This window comes from Terrapene carolina, unplaced genomic scaffold (genome assembly GCF_002925995.2).
Source record: "Terrapene carolina triunguis isolate 2854851 unplaced genomic scaffold, T_m_triunguis-2.0 Scaffold68, whole genome shotgun sequence".
NCBI lineage: Eukaryota > Metazoa > Chordata > Testudines > Emydidae > Terrapene > Terrapene triunguis.
Window position 1 is genome coordinate 40,157,625 of NW_020664419.1, and position 22,372 is coordinate 40,179,996.

Sequence of the window (22,372 nt, forward strand, 5' to 3'; positions counted from 1 at the left end):
ATAAATTTGTTAGTCTCTAAGGTGCCACAAGTACTCCTGTTCTTTTTAATAATGGTTTACGTCTTACATTAGAAACAATAAACTCTTCAATTCACACTTTTCTCTATTATCTAAGGAGTTGTCCATTTTGTGACATCACAAACCATGTGTTCTGAAAAATGTATAAGCTCCGGTTCCGGTATTCATTATTTCTTTTTCAGCTATCGTTTCACAGCAGCTACATACAGTTTGTTTAGAGTAGAGCAATGAGTAGTTTTCATCATCTCAGCACTTTAAACACTTATTGACTTAAAATTATTTCTAGGCATCTAAGATGCAACTTGTTTTTGAGACACAATGACATTTAAGTAATTTATATTCTTTCATAACTGTGGTACATACCTGATAACAATTTGTCTTAGAGTAACTAAATCCTCACTTGGACAAAGAAGATGCATGTTTATGTCTCTTACTTAACATATTATCTAGTTCAGCGGTTCTCAAACTGTGGTTTGGGACCCCAAAGTGGGTTGCGATGGGGTCGCTGGGGCTGACTTATACTTGCTGGGGCCTGGGGCCAAAGCCAAAGCCCGAGGGCTTCAACCCTGGGTGGCAGGACTCAGGTTACAGGCCCCCTGTCTGGGGCTGAAGCCCTTAGGCTTCAGCTTTGGCCCCCTGCCTGGGGAGGTGGGGTTTTGGCTCTCTCCTACCCCCCCCCCCGGGGAGGTGGGGCTTGGGTGGGCTCAAGCTTCGGTCCCCCTTCTTGGGGTACTGTAGTAATTTTTGTTGTCAGAAGGGGGTCACGGTGTAATGAAGTCTGAGAACCCCTGATCTAGTTTGTAGATAAATTCTTTAGCTCAGTTCAGTCTCTGACTTCTCCAGAAAAGTAGAAATATTGGATTATTACATCTATTTGTGCAACAGATTATTTTTGTAGTATTTTCTGCAACCGAGTTTTTAGCTATCAATCTGTATACTTCATTTTTTTTAAAGTTAACTCGTGTAACTCCTGTTTTCTCTCATCATTGCTGCCATCTTCTCATCTTCATACCCTCAGTTTGTTTATTACACCAACATGCTTCATCTTGTTTCAACCAAGATCTTGTGAGCTCTTTGGGACAGGGGCCATCTCTTTCTGTGATTGTATAGTGATTAGCACAATGAGCCCTGATCCCCTCTGGGAAGTACTGGAATACAAATAATAAAATATCAGATCAGTTATAAAGTTGTGCAACAACTTTAAGGTAAGGATGAAGATTTTAAACGAGATACAGTGGGCAAGGAGGAGCAAGTGAAGACATTCAAAGAGTGACGTGGTCTTATAAGATGAGAAGAAATCATTTGTGCAGCAGTGTTTTGACTAATTGGAGAGGAGCAATATGGGACTGGTGAGGCCAGTATGGAGGATGTTGCAGTAATAATTGAGGAAGAAGATGAGGCATGGACAAGGCTTTCAGACATCTGGACAGAAAGGAAAGGAAATGGACCAGGGATTTATTTAAAACAAATGTTTATGTACAGGAAGTTGAGTTTTCATCTGAAATTCAATAATGGTTTAAATACTTGCACTTCAAACGTCAGTTACCTTTAATTTGCTTTGTTTACAGCTGCAAGAATCAGAAGATCAGTATATTCAGTCTGAACGACGTGTTCATGATTTGAAGAATGCATTGGACAGTAAAGAACGAGAAGTGAATGCTTCTTCCCAGAAATTGCAAGACCTTCTAATAGCATCATCTGGAACAAATAATGCTATAAAACAACTGGAAGAACATATACAAAGGTAAGAAAATTACCAACATGTTGAAATCAGGTTTTATTGTTTAAAATATGGCCAGAAAAAAAAGGACTTTTGCTAATACACAATTACAAATTACAGAATTAAATACTAAATACAATTTTAAAATGAGTTTTAGATTATGAAATTCATATGTAAATGATTATTTCAAAACTATTTCAAGTTTTGTGCTATTGTGGATGTAGAGACTTGTCTAGGAAAATCATATTGTTACATATTAAAACATTTATTTGCTTTTAAGACTTGAAATTGAAAATGCCAGATTGGAAGCTACAACCAAACAGCAAACAAGCAGAATTGAGGTACTTCAGAAAGACCTGCAGGATTCTGCTTCCGTAAGTCAGCCGCAGGCTTAACTTTCTTGTGAGTGTATTGCATCTATGCATTAAGGCTGGGATTTTCAAAGGAGCCTAAGGGGAATAGATTCTCAAATCTGATGGAGTTACGATCTTATGAAAATCCCAGGCTAATATAGCCAAATACTGGGTTTCTGAGAATTTTGAGATGGCATTATATGTATTATTATTATTCATGTGACATTATATATTCAATTAGTTTCAATGTGATGTATTTTATTATTAATACTAATGTGAATGTTTAAGATTTTAAAGCAGACAAGTTTTCAAACATTCATTAGACATGTATATTGTTAAACACATATATGTAACAAGCTAATCAATAGAAATTCCCTTGGGATTTTGATGATAAAATACTTCCGCACTAGTCTGCTGATGCTAAATGAAATCATCAGAACATCTGAATAGAATTATATCCCTTGTTTTATATGTTGGCTTCTCAGTTTTTACAACTGATTTCATGGCTAGAATTTTTTTAATATAATATAAATGAAAGAACTGTAAAGGTTTAAATATGCAATGAATAGGGGAAGAACACATGTATAGAAGGAAAAAATCATTTTTAGGTTGTCAGCTGATAAGATTTTTCAATAAGCAGAGGTTGGTTTTGCTATGTATAGTTGATTTTCCCTTTGCTTCCTAATATTGTGTTTAGTGATGTGCAATAAACAACAAAGTTGGATCCCTGTGGTACCTTCTGTGAGATTTTGACTTTTTGTTTAAGATCCATTTTTCTTCTGTGGTAGCTAGCTTTTCTTTTAAATAAAGTCCACATCAGAGAAATCACCACGACAGTTGTCACTAATTGACACCCTTGTAGGCAGTGTCATAGAGAAGTCAAATATGAATGGGCATAGAGGTTGAACTGTCCACTCCACCCAAACTGGCAAAGCAATATGGGGAGCATCTTTAGTTTTCATCTTTCCAAATTAGCCATGAAGGCCATTGTTTTCAGGTCTAATATAGATGCATCTTACCGTACACCTCTTCCTCAAAGATAGGCCTTTTGTCACATGGTCCAGTAGCTCCCTGAGTTGGACTGTGTGGAAATTGAGGAGAAATGCTAGCAGAAGCAAGTTGTTCCGAGAGGAATTATTCTCGGTATTCACAGTCTATTTCAATCACTGGAGTAAGTGGGAAGTAGTTTGGGGGTAGGGAGAGAAAGGTACTATTAGGCTTTTTCTAGGCATGCTGTGGAAGAGATTTTATATGTAATGAAGTACCACCATATACCCTCAGGTACTGAGACACCTGCAGTGTAATAACAGGCCTGGATTTAGAGATTAATTGAATGGATCTGAACAGAGGCCCCTCTGTGTTTCTCTCTCTCTATATATATATGGCAAATAACATAGGAGAGACTTGTATGTTAACTCTGCAGATCCACACTTCTTCTGAGTTCTCTTCTAGATGATGAACCACAGTAAAAAGCTGAGGTTATATTGGCTGTGAACTTTATCTAATTTTTGCCTAGAATATTTGGTTCTGAGAATAGGGTATACATGCTTTCACAACAGTTACTGCACTTTACATAGTTCATAGTCTTGTGACATGTAGAATTGTTGAGTCAAAATACTCTATGAATGCAAATGATTGGTACCGTATATACTCGATAGTAAGCCTGTTGTTTATAAGCCGACCCCCCCCCCCAAGATGGATAAGTAAAAAATGGAAAAATTTTATGACCCATTCATAAGCCGACCCTATAATTCAGGGGTCAGCAAACTTTGGCTCCCGGGCCATTAGGATAAGCCGCTGGTGGGCCGAGATGGTTTGTTTACCTCGAGCGTCTGCAGGCACAGAGGTAAACCTAAGTAAACAAAGTGTCCCGGCGTGCCAGCTGCTTACCCTGACGGGCCGGGACAGCAACTGGTGGGAAAATGTTTTGGAGGGGGAGAAGCTGGGGGTCAGGGGAGTAACCCCTGTGACCACTCCCGACATGACCCCACCCCTAGCCTAGCCACACTCTCCCCATCCCATCCCTTCCCACCTTATCTGAGGAGGGCCAGGGGAGGATGTCTCTGGCCTGGCTGTCTGTCCCATTATGTCTGGAATGTTAGGGGAAATAATCAGTTGACATAGACATCAAAACAGGTATGGCAGGTATGTAATAATACAAAAAGGAAAATATTCTTTGAATATGTCTGACTGTCCTTAGAAATTTTCACAGTACTTGTTTGTTTCTTGCATCACTTTTGTTCTGTAATTATATATGAACTTGAGTGTGGAAAGTAACAAATGTAATATCTTTTTTTAATACTTGTATAGGTTCATAATCGCCTTGAAGACTTGATAACAGGCTTACAGACAGCAAAAATCAATTTAGAAGAACAGCTAAATCAGCAGGTAAATTAAGACACAATTCACATGGCCATTACTTTTTATCTCCTCTGCAAACTGTTATAAATGACCATGGTTGTGGGGCAGGAATGAAATAACTGTTTTTGGTTTGGGAGCTTTGTATGAAGGGAGGAAATTACACAATACCCAGGGGAGTTGCATTCAAGACCCTATTATAGAGCAAGGTGTCTTAGTAAGGACTTGTTTATATGTTTCCTAAGAGCCATATTATGAGTTTAACAGTTCCTTTTTCTGAGGTGGGGTGGGTGAGGTTATGTGAGTGTGGTCGGACTGGATTATCATAATGGTCCCTTCTGACCCTAAAGTCTATGACGCCCCTGTAAACATGTAATGTTTTCATCAACTTGAACAGTTTCATGCATAATGTGTTTTGTGGCCTATAGGGAAGAAATGCTTATGTAGTTAAGGCACAGGAGTGGAATGTGGGAAACTTTCTGTTCTTGTCTCAGCTGTGGATTGCCATCTCATCTTGAACATGTTAGAACAGAGGTGGGCAAACTACAGCCTGCGGGCTACATCCAGCCCACAGGACCCTCATGCCCAGCCCCTGAGCTCCTGGCCTGGGAGACTAGCCCCCTCCCCCGCAGCCTCCGTTCACTGCGCCACCGATGCAATGCTATGAGTGGCGGGGCTGCGAGCTCTTGCCGGGCAGCGCAGCTGCAGAGCCATGGCCTGACCCGGTGCTCTGTGCTGCGCGGTGGTGTGGCTGGCTCCAGCTGGGTGGCGCGGTTGCCTGTCCTGATGCTCTGGGTGGCGCGGCTGTAGCACCGCCAGCCACCGGTGCTCCAGGCAGCGCGGTGAGGGGGCAGGGAACGGGGGGGTTGGATAGAGGGCAGGGGAGTTCGGGGTGGTGGTCAGGGGTGTGGATGGGGGTCGGGGCGGTCAGAGGGCGGGAAATGGGGGGCTTGAATGGGGGCAGGAATCCAGGGGGGGGTTGGATGGTGTGGCGGGGGGGGGCAGTCAGGGGGAGGGGTTTCGGGAGTGGTCAGGGGACAGGGAGGGGTCGATGGGGCAAGGGTTCCGGGGGCAGGGCCGTCAGGGAACGGGGGGGTTGGATGGGGCAGGAGTCCCGGGGGGGCCTTCAGGGGGTGAGAAGCGGGGGGATTGGATAGGGGGCAGGGGCCAGGCCACGCCTGGCTGTTTGGGGAGTCACAGCCTCCCCTAACCAGCCCTCCATACAATTTCGGAAACCCGATGTGGCCCTCAGGCCAAAAAGTTTGCCCGCCCCTGTGTTAGAATGTGCTTCATTTTCTCCATATGTAAAATGGGGATAGATAGTACAATCCTGCTCATCAGCAGAGTCCTATCAAAGGTCAAGAGAGACAAGACTGAAGTCATCATGGTTGCCCCAGTGTGACCGCGCCAACATTGATTCGGCACACTGATGGACCTGGCAGTGGCTGCTCCCTGTCCCGACTGACTGGATCTGCTCTCACAGGATCACAGGCGTCTCCTACACCGCAGCCTCGCCCCCCTTCACCTCACGGTGTGGATGCAGCGTGGTTGAACTTGGAGGAGCGGGCCTGCTCTAACGAGGTCCAGCAAATCCTTTTGGAAAGCAGGAAGCCTTCCACTAGAGCAACCTACCTGGCTAAATGGACAAGGTTCTCCCACTGGGCATCTGAGCGTACCATCTCTCCAACGCGCTCCTCTTGAAGTCTATCTTAGATTATCTGCTCCATCTTAAGTACCAGGGGCTGGCCCTCCCTTCCATCAGAGTACACCTTGCAGCTATCTCTGCTTTTCACCCGCCAATCCAAGGTCAGACAGTGTTTTCACACGACATGTCAGTCCGATTCCTGAGAGGCCTCGAGAGACGCTTCCCGCTGGCCCGGGCACCTGTCCCATAGTGGGACCTTAACTTGGTTCTTTCTAGGCTCACGGGCCAGTCCTTGGAGCCTATGGGCTCCTGCTCCATCTCCCACCTGTCATTGAAGGTCGCATTCCTTGTGGCGATAACATCCATGAGACAAGTGTTGGAGCTTAAAGCCCTGACATCGGAGCTGCTGTATACAGTGTTCTACAGGAACAAAGTTCAACTGTGACCCCATCCAGCCTTTCTGCCGAAGGTGGTGTCTTCCTTCCATGTTAACCAGGACTTCTTCCTCCCGGTGTTTTGTCCGAAGCCGCACACCACTGGGGAAGAAAGGAGGCTGCATGCCCTGGACGTCAGATGTGCCTTGGCGTTTTACCTGGAGCGTACTAAGCCCTTCCGCAGGTTGACCCGGCTCTTCATCGTGACAGCAGACCGCATGAAGGGCCTTCCGGTGTCATCGCAGAGGATTTCTAACTGGATCACCTCCTGCATCTGGACCGGTTATGAGCTGGCACAGGTCCATCCGTTGCCAATTGTGAGGGCCCACTCAATCAGAATTCAGGCGTCCTCGGCGACCTTCCTGGCGCATGTTCCCATTCAGGACATTTGCAGAGCTGCGACTTCAGTTCAGTGGTCTTCAGTTCACACATTCATGGTGCACTACACCATCACTCAGCAAGCCACAGACGATGTTGGGTTCGGCAGAGCTGTGTTGCAATCTACACATCCCCGTGAACTCCTACCTGCCTCTATTGGCACTGTTTGAGAGTCACCTAATATGAAATGGACACGAGCAAGCACTTGAAGAAGACGGTTACCTTTTCTGTAACTGGTATTCTTTGAGGTGTGTTGCTCATGTCCATTCCATAACCCACTTTCCTTCCCCACTGTTGGAGTTTCCGGCTAGGAGGAACTGAGGGTGGGGGGAGCCAGTGGCGCCCCTTATACCATGGCATGTGCGCGCCGCTCTAGGGAGCACCAGAACCGGTCCCCTACGGATACCACTGAGGGAAAAACTTCCGGCACCGGTGCACGTGGCAAGCACACATACCTAATATGGAATGGACATGAGCAACACATCTCAAAGAACACCAGTTACGGAAAAGGTAACTGTCTTTTTTTTCTATCTCTAAGTGGATCAGGAATTGTTGGGGAAGCCTACAATATAAGGAGTTTCTCCTTGCCAAAAAGCAGAGGCATTATTACCATTCAGTCAGTCTACAGCAACTTTGTAAGTAAGTGTAAGGGACCCATGCAAGAAATTTGCAAGTTTACATCATGATCAAGTATCCACAGTTTTACCAGGCTGTATAAGTTTGCCTTCTTTTGATGCATCCTTTAGCAGAAGTCTTGTAGGTTGGTGTAGGGCTGACAGGAAATCTGTACATAATATTAAAATTTGTGTGAGTGGTTGGAGTGAGTGTTTATATATTTTTGCTTCTAATCATCAATGCCTGCCTTCTATTAGACATAGAGAAATTTCACCTGCTGATTTTTCTCTAGATATATAATACGGCATGCCATTTCTATCCACCAGTTCTCCCAGTGTTGCTTTTAGTTTTCTTTCTTGAGTTAACTTTATACTTCATATGATCTCCAGCTATGGAAGACCTCATTCTGGAGAGTTGAGTTGGAGTGGGCCCCTATGGGTTTGTTCCTCTAATTTCTTTGTTGCTGCCTCCTGGTCATAAGTAACAAGACAGCCCTCTTGTTATAGATTGTTGGATGGGCTTCTTAAGAGAGAAATTAGCAGATAAAAAGACAGGTACAGTAACTCCTCACTTAATGTCGTCCCGGTTAACGTTGTTTCATTGTTATGTTGCTGATCAATTAGGGAACATGCTTGTTTAAAGTTGCGCAATGCTCCCTTATAACGTTCTTTGGCAGCCGCCTGCTTTGTCCACTGCTTGCAGAAAGAGCAGCCCGTTGGAGCTAGCTGGTGGGGGCTTGGAACCAGGGTGGACCAGCAGACCCCCTATCAGCTCCCCTAAGTTCCCTGTGCGGCAGCTGCCCAGCAGGCTATCAGTTGCCGGGCAGATCAGGTGTCCCTCATCACTGCCATATGCTGCTCCTGCCCTCTGCCTTGGAGCTGCTCCAAGGTGCCTCCTGCAGTGTACTTAGAGTGGGGTCAGTGTACTTAAAGGGGCAATGCGCATCTCTCTCTCTCACACACACACACGGTCCGTGTCTCTCTCTCTCTCTCTCACTCACTCACTCACTCACTCACTCACACACACACACACACACACACACACACACTCTCACTCACTCTCACGGTGTGTTCCTCTGTCTCTCTCTGCCATGCTGTGTCTCCTCCCTCCATTCCTGCTGCCTTGTAGAGTGTGAGGCTACATTAACAACTATGTGTTAACACTTGAGGGCTCAGCCGAGTGCTAGTTCATCATTTAGCAGTAAGGCATTCCCTGGGAGATATCCCACCCTCTTCCCCCCTCTGACTTCACCACCTCAACCAAGCTTCACAATCATCATTGCTGTGTACATATTAAATTGTTTGTTTAAAACTTATACTGTGTGTGTGTGTGTGTGTGTGTGTGTATATATATATATACACACATACACTTTTGTCTGGCAATAAAAGTTTCCCTGGAACCTAACCCACTCTCCCCCGCCCCACATTTACATTCATTTTTATGGGGAAATTGGATTCGCTTAACATCGTTTCGCTTAAAGTATAGTTTTTCAGGGACGTAACTACAATGTTAAGCAAGGAGTTACTGTACTGATAATTAGGGCCTTCATATGTGACTAAAATTTTTATAACTTCCAGCCTGACAATAATCTTGACATTTGTTTGTTACATTTTTGTTCTGTGCAAATGCTTACTCTGTAGGTCCAAAAACAAACCATGCTATCAATGACTGCAAAAGATACACATAATCTGTGGGAGGAGGAGTTGAAGTCCAGATCCAGACTTGGAGTTCGTCTATCTCAACTTGACAGGGAAAAGGCTGAGATGTTGGAACAAGTAAGTCAAAAAAATACCCAAATAATTTGTCAGTTTTTAAGCTATATCTGTATTTTAAATAGTTACATTTTCATTTTATGTCACCCTTCTTAGTATCCTGTGAAATTCATGCTTACAGTGGCATACAAATTCTGTGAAGTCAACTGACAATTTTATAACAGAAGGCGGAGAGCCTCTTAAAAATCTGGAATATTTTGTGTCTCTTGAGGGGTGATGTGGCATATTATATGATATGATGATATGATAGCCAGTAACTGTCACATTCTCTAAAGCTACAACATATAATAGATCCACATTCTTGAGTGTATGCTCTTTGTGTTAGATTGCCAAGAAAGTCACATAGCTCTGTAGTTCTACAACCATTGACTTCACTAATGTGTTTTGTGCACCACTTCTGGAGAGGAACCACAGCAATCCCTTATATATCATCAGCTTTCAGTTTCACTGTATGCAGTAAGACTGGAGGAGTTCCCGGGAAATCTTGATGGCTGTCTCAGCTATACTTTTTAGTTTAAAATAAATAAAAACAAGTTTCCCCTTATTAGTACTTTCTGTGCAGGTAAATTTATTAAAAAGTACCATCAAAAATTTTCATTTTCCAAAAGTCACTAAACCTTGGAACAACATCAACCTTGATCCTGGCCACAACTCAGAAGGTACCTTTTATCAACTGGGGTTTCTGTATTTTCTGACATATCCTGTTCCATACTCCTTTGTCTTGCCAGTTTCCTGTGAAACAATAAAAATTGTTAAAGAGGTTTTATTGTTCAATAAGGTTTAATTGTTTACTGTCTCAATAAGCATTAAAACATTTCTTCAACATGACACTGTTCCAATCCTTAGCTGTCCATCTAAATTGGGATAATTTCATTTTTGTTCCTACCTAAGATTATCCTTCACAGAGTCATCCTGGACTTGGCTCTGGCCAAAATCTTTCTTTCAGGAAAGAGATTCAAGGACATTCATCAATCTGTTCCAATCTTAGAACAGCCTCTGTCTCAGTGGGATTCTTCTTGAGACTAGTGAGACTTATGTCCTCTTCCACATATTTAGTACCTATAGCTCATCTGTAAATGAGACCACTGAAATGTTGGTTTATAGCCAAATTCCCTCCAAATGTGTTTTATATGGGAACACTGTGTATTTTTATGGAAGCCCTCAGGAGTCTCTTTTCAGAGTTGCCAGGCAATGTGTTGCAATAGCCAGGTATTAAGATTAGCTTCTGCCTGGGCGGAGGCTTCCACCCTCCCTCCTGCTCCTGCCATGGGGCTTTGGGTGCCCAAGCTCAGGGCTTCAGCCCTCCATGGCTCCAGCCGGCCCAGGCTCAGGGCTTCTGCCCAGTGGCTGCAGCTGGGGCTTAAGGCTTCAGCCCCCGTGGCTGCAGCCAGGACTTACGCCACCCAGGCTTGAGGCTTCTGCCTCCCCCCAATGCTGCCGGGGCTATGGGCACCCAGATTCGGAGCTTCCGCCCCCCACCCCGCTCCTGCCTGGGCTCGGGGCACCAGGCTCAGGGCTTCCACCCAGCGGTTCTTCCAAGGCTTAGGCGCCCATTTTTATGTAGGCCCTCAAATTGGCCAGGACCCCTACACATAGGTCCACTGTAGGCAGGGGGGCACTGAAAATGCTGTGCCTAGGGGTGCCTAAAGTGTAAATCTGGCCCTGTGTGTGTGTGTGTGTGTGTGTGTGTGTGTGCGTGCCTGGTGCACAGGAGCCAGACTGTTTTCTGCAGCAGTACCTGTTGAGATGGTGCATGTGCCCTACGCCTCCTCATGGCCTCTCCTGAGGCTATGTTGGGAGAGCGGGGATGCCACCACACCCGTAATCAGTTCCTTCTCACTGCTCGTGGCCTGAGTCAGAGCGCTCTTTGTAGTTTACCTCATGTTTTTTTCTCTGCATAGTCAGTGAGCAGATCTCTGCCTTTTTTGTAAATAGTTACTTAGCAGTTAGTACCCAGTAGTTAGGCTTCCTTTATGATTTTATTTTTGTTTTTAAAGTATTTAGGACTTGGCTTTCAGTGCTAGGCATCGATGGCATGCAGCACTCACTGAGCTTTAAGCACTGCCTGTTGTGGGGTGTGTGTCTCAAATAGTGCCCTCTACGTGTGCTATCTTTTGAGTTTTTGTGAGGGATACATTAAAGAAAGGTGCAGTATCAGCCATTCTTTCAAAAGAAGAACACAGTTTTCCAGAGATCTGTGCCTCAAGCAACACTTCATGGAACAAGCAGTGAGACTCTTCTCTGCCCCAGGGCCCTCATTTGAATATCCTGCCACCTGTACACAGTTCACTACCAAGGCTATAGTGGTTTTGGACATACCCCTGGACTTGGACTCTTCTCCTGGGAGAAAGAGGGGTTGGTCTTCCTCTCTAGGTCTTCCCCAAATAAGGACTCATAAGACAGACTGGAACCATTCAAAGAAGGACTTGGCTGTAATCACCGCTACCTTGCAGGAGTCCATAGTGAGTCCTGCCAGGGATACGACATAACCCAGAAACTCCACCGTGTTCTTGTCACATTCACATTTTTCTGACTTGGCATAGAGTTGGTTCTGACTAAGCCAGTCTAGAATGATACAGATACAGAGCTCTTGATTTTCAGAGAAAATGAGAATGTCAGCTAAATAGGTGACCATGAACTGATGGAATATCCCTAAAGACTTCATTCATAAAATGCTGGAAGGTAGCGGTGGCATTACAGAGGCCAAACAGCATAGCCAAATATTCAAAATGGCTGTCTTTCACTCACCCCCTTACCATATTCTGAGCAAGTTATATGCTTCATGAAGGTCTAATTTTGTAAGGATCCGAGCTAAGTAGAGTCTCTCCAAGCACATTAATAAAGGGAAGAGGATATCAATTGCGCACCATGATTTGATTTAGTGCCCAGTAATCAACGCAGAGTTGGAGAGAGCCATCCTTCTTGGCTATCAAGAATATAGAGGTGCCAGCTGGAGAGGTGGAGGGATGAATAAAATCCCATCTGGGTTTTCCTCTAGATATTCCTGGAGGGCTTGTAGCTTTGGCTCAAAGAGAGCGTAAATAAATGAATGTGAGGCGTGGATCAACCCAAACTGCATGATTTCCTACTGACTGCTGCTGATGATGACCTCAGGGGATGCCATTTGATATGTGATGGGCCCTAAAGAGAGGGGTGACCCATCAATGGTCTCGACGCACTCGAGAAGGGGAAGTCCTTGTGGAGGGTAGGGGTCCGATGATCCTTGACAACTTCCTAGTCAATTAAGTTACCGTACGTACCCAAGTCAACCAGGGCCTCCAAACAGAGGACAGGCATCACCAGGTGCCAAGGAGAAGATGAAGTGGACTGGTCCGCTGGTTGGGGATTGTCTGGATTCCAGCAGTGCAGTGGCAGAGCAGCTCACGGGCTGGCAGAGTGAAGTACTGACCCAGATCTGGCCCTGCTACTGGGGCTGGGTTCTGGGATTTCCTGACTCAGAGGGATGGTGGTTCTTGGTCAGCAGCCCACCACAAAATGCGAACATTTTCCACAGTACAGGCACAGTCCTAGAGCCCAGGATCACTTATTTTCATTGATGGAGAGGCAGGGTTGAATTTGGTCAATCTACATTGGCTCGGGGTATTGTAGACTACCTGGAGTTGCATAGGACGGACGGGTCTGATTCAGTAAGGGTCGGGGGATGCGCTGCTTTTCCTGGCCTCGTTCTGTTAGTCAGCCATCAATATTGATGCACAGATCAGTCAGAGCCACTCAGTGCCCCTGATTCATCTCTAATAGAATCACTGAGTTCTTACCAGAAGCGGTGTCATTATGCAGCCTGGTTCCAGCAGGTATTGGCTGCCAGGCATCAAAACTCAGCAGTGTATCTGGCAATGGACCGGGACCCCTGCTGGAGGGCATGGAGCACAGATTCTGCAATGTGCTCTCTGTTAAGATTGTCAAAAATATCTTCCATTGTCTCAAAATGTTTGAAAAGAAGGCTAAACATCTCCCATAGTGGGTAAGCCCACCCCAGAACCTCTCCAGTAAGCCAAATAATCACGATTCCTAGTCCGAGAGCAATCCATGGGGTATTATTGTGGTTGCAGTACAAACAAGGTGACATTGATTCAAGAATCCCTGGAATTTGGTCCAGTCCCCATTGAACTTGTCCGGTAGGGGAACGTTGGACTCACAGATAATAGGTGTGAGAGTCGAAGGGACTTTAGCCACTGCCTGGGTTTGCACCTGGGTCTGGAGGCTGGCATTCCAGTTCTGTAGTGCAGTCACCTGGGCCTGGATTTCGTGAGCCTGCACCTGGGCCTACAGGACTGCATTCTATTCTCGAAGTGCAGCAAACTGGGCTCGTTTTTCCTGTAAGGCGCCTACTAAGTCCATGAGGTTGAGTGGGGCTCCCACTATGATTGTTTCAGAAGCAACCTCCATGTCATTAAGCCCATGCCCTCCCTACGTCTGGTTTTTTGTGGGCTGTTCAAACTGCAAGCTGTCAGGGTGTGTGCGGCCAACCTAGTGAGTGGAACAGGACTTTGCCTGGTGGTTGTGGTGGCAGTTTGGGTAATGGCAAGTGAAGATCCATGGATCAGTCACTAGTCCAAAGGTGAAGCTGGAGTCAGGGTCAAAGGGACAAGCCAAAGGTTAGAACCCGAGTCAGAAGTCAAAGCCTAAGCTGAAGGGTAAGCCAGAGTCGTAGTCAGGAACGTAGCCAAGAGTCGGAGCAAGGAGTCAGAAACCAGAATGGACCGGGAGAGTGAGGCTAGAGTGGGAGCAGGGCTTGGAGCAGACAGTGAAAGTCATAGTAGGGCAAGTGCAACTGTGAGCATGGTATGCATTGAGCAACTGCTGTGCTGCAGCTGCTGCAAGGCTCAAGTGGCAGACCAGCGGCTCCAGTAAGTGCAACCGTTTGGAGGGGGCTCACTGGACCAGACTGGGAGTCAGCCAGACTGGGAGCCAGCTATGTCTCCTCTACCTGTGAAAGATTCTGGACATTAGTTGGAAAGACTTCATCATCAGCAGAGATCTGAGAAATTGCCAACAAGCAACTTGTTTCCAAAAGTATCAGAAGGAAGTGCTGGACAGATCTGGGGCGTATACTCCAGATGCCAACACAGACATCCACATGAAGCTCTCAAGTAGAAACCATCTGGTGTGAGGAAACAAAGGCACCCAAGAGAAACCTTAAGAAGAGCTCTTAGCAGAGAGGGTAAAATAGTTGATCTCTATTCACAGAGCAAATGGAACCAGCAGCAAATGACAGGGTGGAAACAAGTCTTTTCCATTCCTCTCTATGTGCCAACACTGGTGTGGGAAGGATGTAAAGATTGCTAGATTTTTAAAAGGGATAGTTTAGTTTTTTTCATCCTAGTAAAGAAAACATACCACTTTATGAATGCCAGTGAAAATGAGGTAGGATCAGAAGAGGCTAAAATAGGGAAAGAACAAGTTAAAAATTACTTTGACAAATTAGATTTCTTCAAGTCACCAGGGCCTGATGAAATGCATCCTAGAATACTCAAGGAGCTGACTGAGAAGATATCTGAGCCATTAGCGATTATCTTTGAAAAGTCATGGAAGACAGGAGAGATTCCAGAAGATTGGAAAAGGACAAATATAGTGCTCATCTATAAAAAGGGAAATAAGGACAACCCAGGAAATTACAGACCAGTCATCTTAACTTCTGTACCCGGAAAGATAATGGAGCAAATAATTAAGCAATCAATTTGCAAACATCTAGAAGATAAGGTGATAAGTAACAGTCAGCATGGATTTGTCAAAAACAAATTATGTCAAACCAACCTGATACCTTTCTTTGACACAGTAACAAGCCTTATAGATAGGGGGGAAGTGGTAGACATGGTATATGTTGACTTTAGTAAAGCTTTTGATACTGTCTCACATGATCTTCTCATAAACTAGGGAAATGCAACCTAGATGGAGCTACTATAAGATGGGTGCAAAACTGGTTGGACAACCGTTCTCCGAGAGTAGTTATCAGTGGTTCATAGTCAGGCTGGAAGTGCATAACGAGTGGGGTCCCACAGGGATCAATTCTGGGTCTGGTTCTGTTCAATATCTTCATCAATGATTTAGATAATGGCATACAGAGTACACTTAGAAAGTTTGCGGATGATACCAAGCTGGGAGGGGTTGCAAGTGCTTTGGAGGATAGGATTAAAATTCAAAATGATCTGGACAAACTGGAGAAATGGTCTGAAATAAATCGGATGAAATTCAATAAGGTCAAATGCAGAGTACTCCATTTTGGAAGGAACAATCAGTTGCACACATACAAAAAGGGAAATGACTGACTAGGAAGGAGTACTGCGGAAAAGGATCTGGGGGTCATAGTCGATCACAAGCTAAATATGAGTCAACAGGGTAATGCTGTTGCAAAATAAAGCAAACATCCTTTTGGGATGTATTAGCAGGAGTGTTGTAAGCAAGACACGAGAAGTAATTCTTCCGCTCTACCCCACTCTGATTAGGCCTCAACTGGAGTATTGTGTCCAGTTCTGGGTGCCACATTTCAGGAAGGATGTGAACAAATTGGAGAGAGTCAAGAGAAAAGCAACAAAAATGATTAAAGGTCTAGAAAACATGACCTATGAGGGAAGATTGAAAAACTGTGGTTTATTTAATTTGGAAAAGAGAAGACTGAGAGGGGATATGATAAGTTTTCAAGTATGTAAAAGGTTGTTATAAGGAGGAGGAGGAAAAATTGTTTAAGAAATGGTCTTAAATTGCAACAAGGGAAGTTTAGGTTGGACATTAGGAAAAACTTCCTAACTGTCAGGGTGGTTAAGCACTGGAATAAATTGCCTAGGGAGGTTGTGGAATCTCCATCATTGGAGATTTTTAAAAGCAGGTTAGACAAACACCTGTCAGGAGTGGTCTAGATAATTAGTCCTGCCACGAGTGCAGGGGACTGGACTAGATGATCTCTCGAGGTCCCTTCCAGTTCTATGATTTTATGTTTAATGGCTGTGATGTGTCAGGTTGTCCCCTTGGCTTGGCTCTTTGTTTTGTATTCTGACCGAGTGAGAGGCCAAGCTGTTTCAGCATGGACACGTTCTAGATGGGTTACTTCCTGTATCATAATGATGTACAGGATAGCAAATACACCTCTTCCACAGAGACTATTGGCCCATTCAGCAAGAGCTCAAGCTATCTCGGTAGCTTTTCTGAGAAACACTTCTATATTGGATATCTGTAGGGCTGCTATTTGGTCCTCCATGGAAGCATACCTTCACTCATAATTATGCCATCACAACTGCTTCAGGATCTGCTGCAACTTTAGGAAAGCAATATTGCAATCATTATTTAAGTAGACTCCAAGTCTCACCTCCTAACAGTACTGCTTGTGAGTCATCTGAGTGAAATATGTGTGCGCAACCACTCAAAAAAGAAAAAACAGTTACATACCTGTATTGTAACGGTTGTCCTTTAGAGATATAGTTGCACACATGTATGCCAGGGCCCGCCTTCTGTCCCATCTGCATTGGAGTACTGAGCCACCATATTCCATTGTAAAGGAACTGAGGGGGTGTTGAGGTGGCACTGCACTTAAGGAGCTTCAGGAAGGGTTATGGGGAGGTTCAGGGCACATGCACTGTCCTGATGGGTACTGCTTCAGAAAACTCTGGTTGCAGCTCGTTGGGCAAGCGCATACCTCAGTGGAATACATATGTGCAACCACATCTGGAAGAACAACAGTTACAACACAGGTAACCATTCTCTCTATTGCCTTGCCATAATTCCAGATGCTGGTTTCCTTCAGAAAAAATAGTTTGCTACTTGCATAGGAAACTACCAGTCTCATATGAGCTACTATGAATACAAAATGTGGAGCAAGTCTTGACACATCATATATTCTTTCCTTGAAGAAGACCAGAAAGAATTCAGAAATGTTATCAAGGTAGCTGAAAAGTTGCTTGATATTGCAGATACCGCAGTAAGAGCAACTGCCTCTGGAACCAGATGCCTATAGTCATGGATTGCTGTGGCAAGTGTTTGGCCTTCGGAAATAGGTACAACAGAAGCTTAAGGGCCTGCTGCCTCATGATGGAAACCATATTAGGATAATCACATGAATGCCAAGAAAACAAAAGTGACCTGTAGTTCAAGGTCAAGCTTTCCCTTCCTCCATCCATCAGGAAAGTCACAAGTACCACATCAGATTCAAGCAGCACAGTTTTCCAGCTCTGGGATGGATGGATGAAGAGTAGCAGCTGACTGAAACTGAATCCAGAAGGACAGAGATGGGGCTGATATCAGAGAGGGACAGAAACTTTCAAGAACTTGCCATCTCCATGACATCATGCTTCTTTGAGGGTGTCTCCCCTCAGATCTTGGAAATGGTGTACATGTTCACCTGGTCTCCTCATTGCGCTGGATACCTCATTAGCACAACAATTTTTATTTTATTTTTTTTACCAAAAAAAATCCTTTTCCCACCTACTGCTGGCCAAAACCCATTATATTCAGACTAATCATTTATGCTCTCCAGGCTTGGTTACTGGACTGGACTTAACTAGGAATGAAATTATTTAAAAAAAATATATATTGATTAGTTCAGAACATAACAGCCTGCTTACAGAGCCACAGGCCTCCAAGAGTACATCACCATAATGCTCCCCTCTCACTAACTCATTGTTAAATACTAGGGACAAATTTAAAATTTCAGCCCTCATCTTCAAAAGCCTCCATGGGATTGACCCATGTTACCTAAGGCACCATCTACATGATCATGATCTCCCCCAATAGATGTCTCCCACCAGGACCCTGAAAATGTCAACCATGAGTGAGATTAATGTAACAAATGCTAAACTGAGCCCACAAGTATGGGTAAATTCCTGGAGAGGGCAGCCAATTTCTTGTTCCACTCCAGCTAAGTGACTATGAACTTATATTGCTTAAGTCTTTTGCAGGGTCAAAGGATGTTTAGTGAGAGTCATAGTAGCTTCTTGATCCAAACAGGAGTCTGCTGTGGTGCTAGAGATCTTCCAGAAAGCAACACAGTGCTCAGTCCACACTTGTCCACTAGGCATCACCATTTTGAAGATTTTAGTGTGGTAATCCCAGAAAACACATGTTTCAGTCACATGATAGTGCCTTCTCTGAGTCTACTGGGTTACTGTTAGATGAAACCCATTAGTCTCTGATGTGGCAAAGTTAAACATAAAATGGCAACTTTTCCCCATATATTTCCTGAAATACGGATTTCTATGAAGATCTTCCCTACTCTGGAAAGCCCACTCTATAATCAAGTTTTGGGGCTGATAGTCTTTATCTCTTGCTACTGCAGGAGGTGCCAAAATTCCATTGTGGCAATTTGATCCCATTTCCTGAGTGAGAACAGAGAAGAAAGTAGCCTATTCATTTCAGTCCGTACTGGAGGGATGCAAGACAAAATCTAATTTTTAGATAAGGAGATGAAATATACTTTCTACATCTGGAAGAACAGCAGCTAATGACAACCGTAGAGTTTCAATATGAGATAATTGGCGATGCAAAGAGTGTCTTTATATGTACATGGACAGCACCTATCACAATGTGAGCAACACTGAAATAAATAATATTTAATAATAATGAACAGTGAATTAATAAGGTTAACAAGACTTAACATCAGGTATCTGCTTCCTAATTGGCCATGAATGTATGTTTAATATAATTTTATATTAAAACATCAACATTTTAAAACAAAGATGTATTCCAGCTTCTCTATAAGGAATGTGAAGGTCTGCTTCCAGTATGTATCATATATAGCAAATGAAGACTTCTATTAATACTATATGTAGTAACGTGTATATGTTTGTTTTTTGTTTGTTTTTCATTTTGAAAGTTCGAGAGTGAAAGGAAAAAAGTGAAGAAGCTAGTAGAGTTAAAACGATCAGTGGACGTCCGGCTGGATCAAGAAATGAAGAGAAACAGTGAATTGCAAAAAGAATGTAATGGGTACAGTTTTTTCAGCACTTTCAAGAAAATATCAAGTAAACTAAAACGTGACTTTGTTCTGTTTACAAAATTAAACTTTAACTGAAAAATGATTGCACAACTGACCTCACAAATTGCTTGTATAATGCCGAACTTTTAGTGTTGTTCGCTTTTGTAATTGAGCACCTGTTGCAAAGTGCAGTAAGCAGGTATGGTAAGCCAGGCTCCCATGCAACTCTTCAGGCAGGGAAGGAGAAAAAGGGTCCTTGTTTGGGCAGGGAAGGAGATAAAAGGACCTACACCTACAGACATCCTCATAGGGGCAGCCAGAAGTTTGCCCTAAAAATGATTTCTGAGACTGAGAGGATGATTCCTCAGATTTGTCTATCAAATACGTTAAAAATGGGTTTGAGGGGCTTGACTACGGTTTCTAAAAATACATAAACTAGTCTGTTTGTCTTTCTACTGTATTTACTATGCAGAATGAAGAAACTTCTAAAAACAGCTAAGAAGAAACTAAAGGAATATGAGAATGGAGAGTGTGTGTCCCAGTTTAGTTTCCAGGGAGAACTGAAGAACAGATATTCTGAAATGGACAATGAAGTTAGTAGATTAAGGACAAAGGTAGGTTCTAATATTTGAAACTCACATCATTCATTCTTCATATATTCCTCTCAGAATTGCTATAAATGTGGTGGCCACATTTTGAGTGGGATTTTTGTTGTTTTTATTCTCGTTAAAGATTGTAAAGAAATAACAATCAGCTCCTCACCCGAAGAGCCTCATGAGATCCTCATGCATCTCACAAGCTCTAAAAAGCACTCAGGAGAGGGATGGGAACATCCACTGACATAAATGGACTAGTTCACACATCTCAGAGTTATTGTTTCAGGTTGTATTCATCTCAACAGGATGTTCTTATTCTACTCAAAAGAACACATTGAGATGAATGGGATGCCTCAGATCTTTTAGAGACTCCCGTGCTGAAGGAGGATGTGTAGAGAGGCCTTTTCCCTCCATCATCCCTCTATCCTTCCTGCTTAAAGGATTACGTTTCACAGTGCTCTAAAATCTGCATGTTTGCACAGATTTTCTTGAAATTCGCATTGCTTTGCAGGAATACATTGTAGGGTTAGTGACCACATTTGGGATCATTTGAGACCGTAGTTCCAGAGATACAAGTTCTGAAAAAGATAGCAATTTTTTAAAAAGTTACTAGGTCAGGTGTTTTGCGCAGAGCCAGAGATAAAACTACTGCTGTGATGCAGCTCAAAATGTTCTCAATTGATCAGTTATTATCTATGATAGTGGACGGCATCCACTAGGTCTTTAGGGAATTTAAGAAAGTGTTCATTTCTTCAATTGCGTAGTTGTGCAGTCTGGAAGGATTATAATGTACATGTCCCAGTAAAGAAGAAACCGTGAGAGGGTTTCTATGCAACCATTTTATATTTGTCTGGATAGTTTGAGGGAATGTGCTGATGCCATTGCACCAATGAACAGCCCTCCACTGTTGTTTCTAGTCCTAATCTTTGTACACCAGTGCAATAAAGATCTAATAACTCATGCTGCTTGCTGCAAGTTGTCTGTTATAATATCATGTGTTCGGATTTTATGGGGAGGTTTACTGTGAACACAGCAGAATAGTCAGTAGCTGATTTAAGCAAAATATTTGTTGTTTTGGGTGGGGAGGAGTCGATGACAGAGGACTTGGGGATTGGCAAGAAGAACAGGGACAAGAAGAGGGGTTGCAGTTACAGGAGTGGTGGGCAGTGAGGATGGATGATAGGCAAGCCTTGCATTGGTTGTTTACAGATTTTCTCATTTTACTAGCCTCTGGGGAGGTGAGGGAAAAGGACTACTTCCTGATCTTGGAGTAGATTAATGTGGTGTTTCCTAAAACACATAGTGCAGAAGTACAGAACTGACAGCGCAGGTGACTTGACCGCTAAGGGAAGAGAAATATGTGTTCTGCCAGGGTGCCAACATGTAGATTCTGGGTGATTCCTCATCCACAAGGTTGGAGAAGTTTGTGGCAAAGTGTGGAGTACACCACAGTATAGGGATTGCTGACATATGCTGATTTGAGTCAGTATGCAAACTGCAGGATGGGATATGAACAACTGTTTACATGACTACTAACTCCTATCAACAATGTATCTTTTCCTGGTGGTATGTTGTCCCCTTTCAGAATGTTGAGTTGAGCAAAACTCAAACTTCTGAAAACCAGGAAATGCACAGTTAAGCCCATGCAACATTTCTCTGCCCTCATTCAGCAATGCCCAATGTGTCCCATAAACACACCACTACAGCTGTAAGGTCCATAGTGTAGACATAGCCTATTTCACAGCCTTTTACAACTCCCTTGTGCTTACTCACACGATATCATCTCAACTATCACTTTCACTTAAACATAATTAAAGCATTAGAATCCTCTCACATTGCCCCTCACTGCTGACAATGTCCTTTGTAATAAATGCCCTAGGTAAGCCTAACACTGTCTGCATGCAAATAGTTCCCATTGGTTGCTGCCATCTCCAGGGGAACAGAGCAAAGGTGATGTGGGCAACCTTCCCCCCTGCACCACCTATAGTGTTAGATGGAATTCTGTTGGTGAGAGTGAATGAGTTGTAAAAGGAGCTTGTACATTTCAGCAACTGGGGAGTGTTAAAGTAAAGGTATGTGTGTTAACAGGGCATATTGGGGCATTTCTGAAAGAGAGCAAAGTTAAGGTTGCGTGGACAACCTTAACTGCATTTCCTGTTTTTCAGAAGTTTTGAGTTTTGCTCAACTCAATGTTCTGCATGGGGACGACATGCCCCAAGCAGCTTTCATTAACGTAGTTTTTTGCCATTGAATATACTTGGCTTTGTTCCAGACCATCTTCTTGAGTCTTATCACATGTTAAGGCTCTGATGTCACCTGCATTTTGGGGATTCCACCATCATATTTTAGGTCAGCAGGCAATGATGTGGGCCTATAGGGAGTGGAACTTATTTCCCCTTAACAGCTGTCTCAGCCCATCTTGCCCTATTCTTAAACACCTGAAAGTGTGTCCTAGAAGTAGCTTTTATTATCCCTATCTGGCTTATATTTAGAAACATTTCCACCCTTCCTACGTAGGGCCAAACTTATTACAGTCTGTTCCCCTTATTTTATGAGTGTAG

The 22,372-nt window shown here is 43.7% G+C and overlaps 1 protein-coding gene across 7 annotated transcripts in view; it reads left to right on the top strand.

Annotated features, from left to right (window-relative positions):
• The window catches only part of ANKRD7 (ankyrin repeat domain 7), a 163,228-nt gene that overhangs the window by 104,799 nt on the left and 36,057 nt on the right, over positions 1-22,372 (top strand). For 6 of the 7 annotated variants that reach the window (XM_026648724.1, XM_026648725.1, XM_026648726.1 and 3 more), the window contains 6 exons: positions 1,587-1,762; positions 2,019-2,112; positions 4,402-4,479; positions 9,162-9,296; positions 19,114-19,226; positions 19,688-19,829. In XM_026648724.1, the coding sequence (XP_026504509.1) occupies positions 1,587-1,762; positions 2,019-2,112; positions 4,402-4,479; positions 9,162-9,296; positions 19,114-19,226; positions 19,688-19,829 (738 nt within the window). Of the gene's footprint in view, positions 1-1,586; positions 1,763-2,018; positions 2,113-4,401; positions 4,480-9,161; positions 9,297-19,113; positions 19,227-19,687; positions 19,830-22,372 lie in introns of those variants that run through there. The other variant, XM_026648732.1, reaches the window with a different exon arrangement.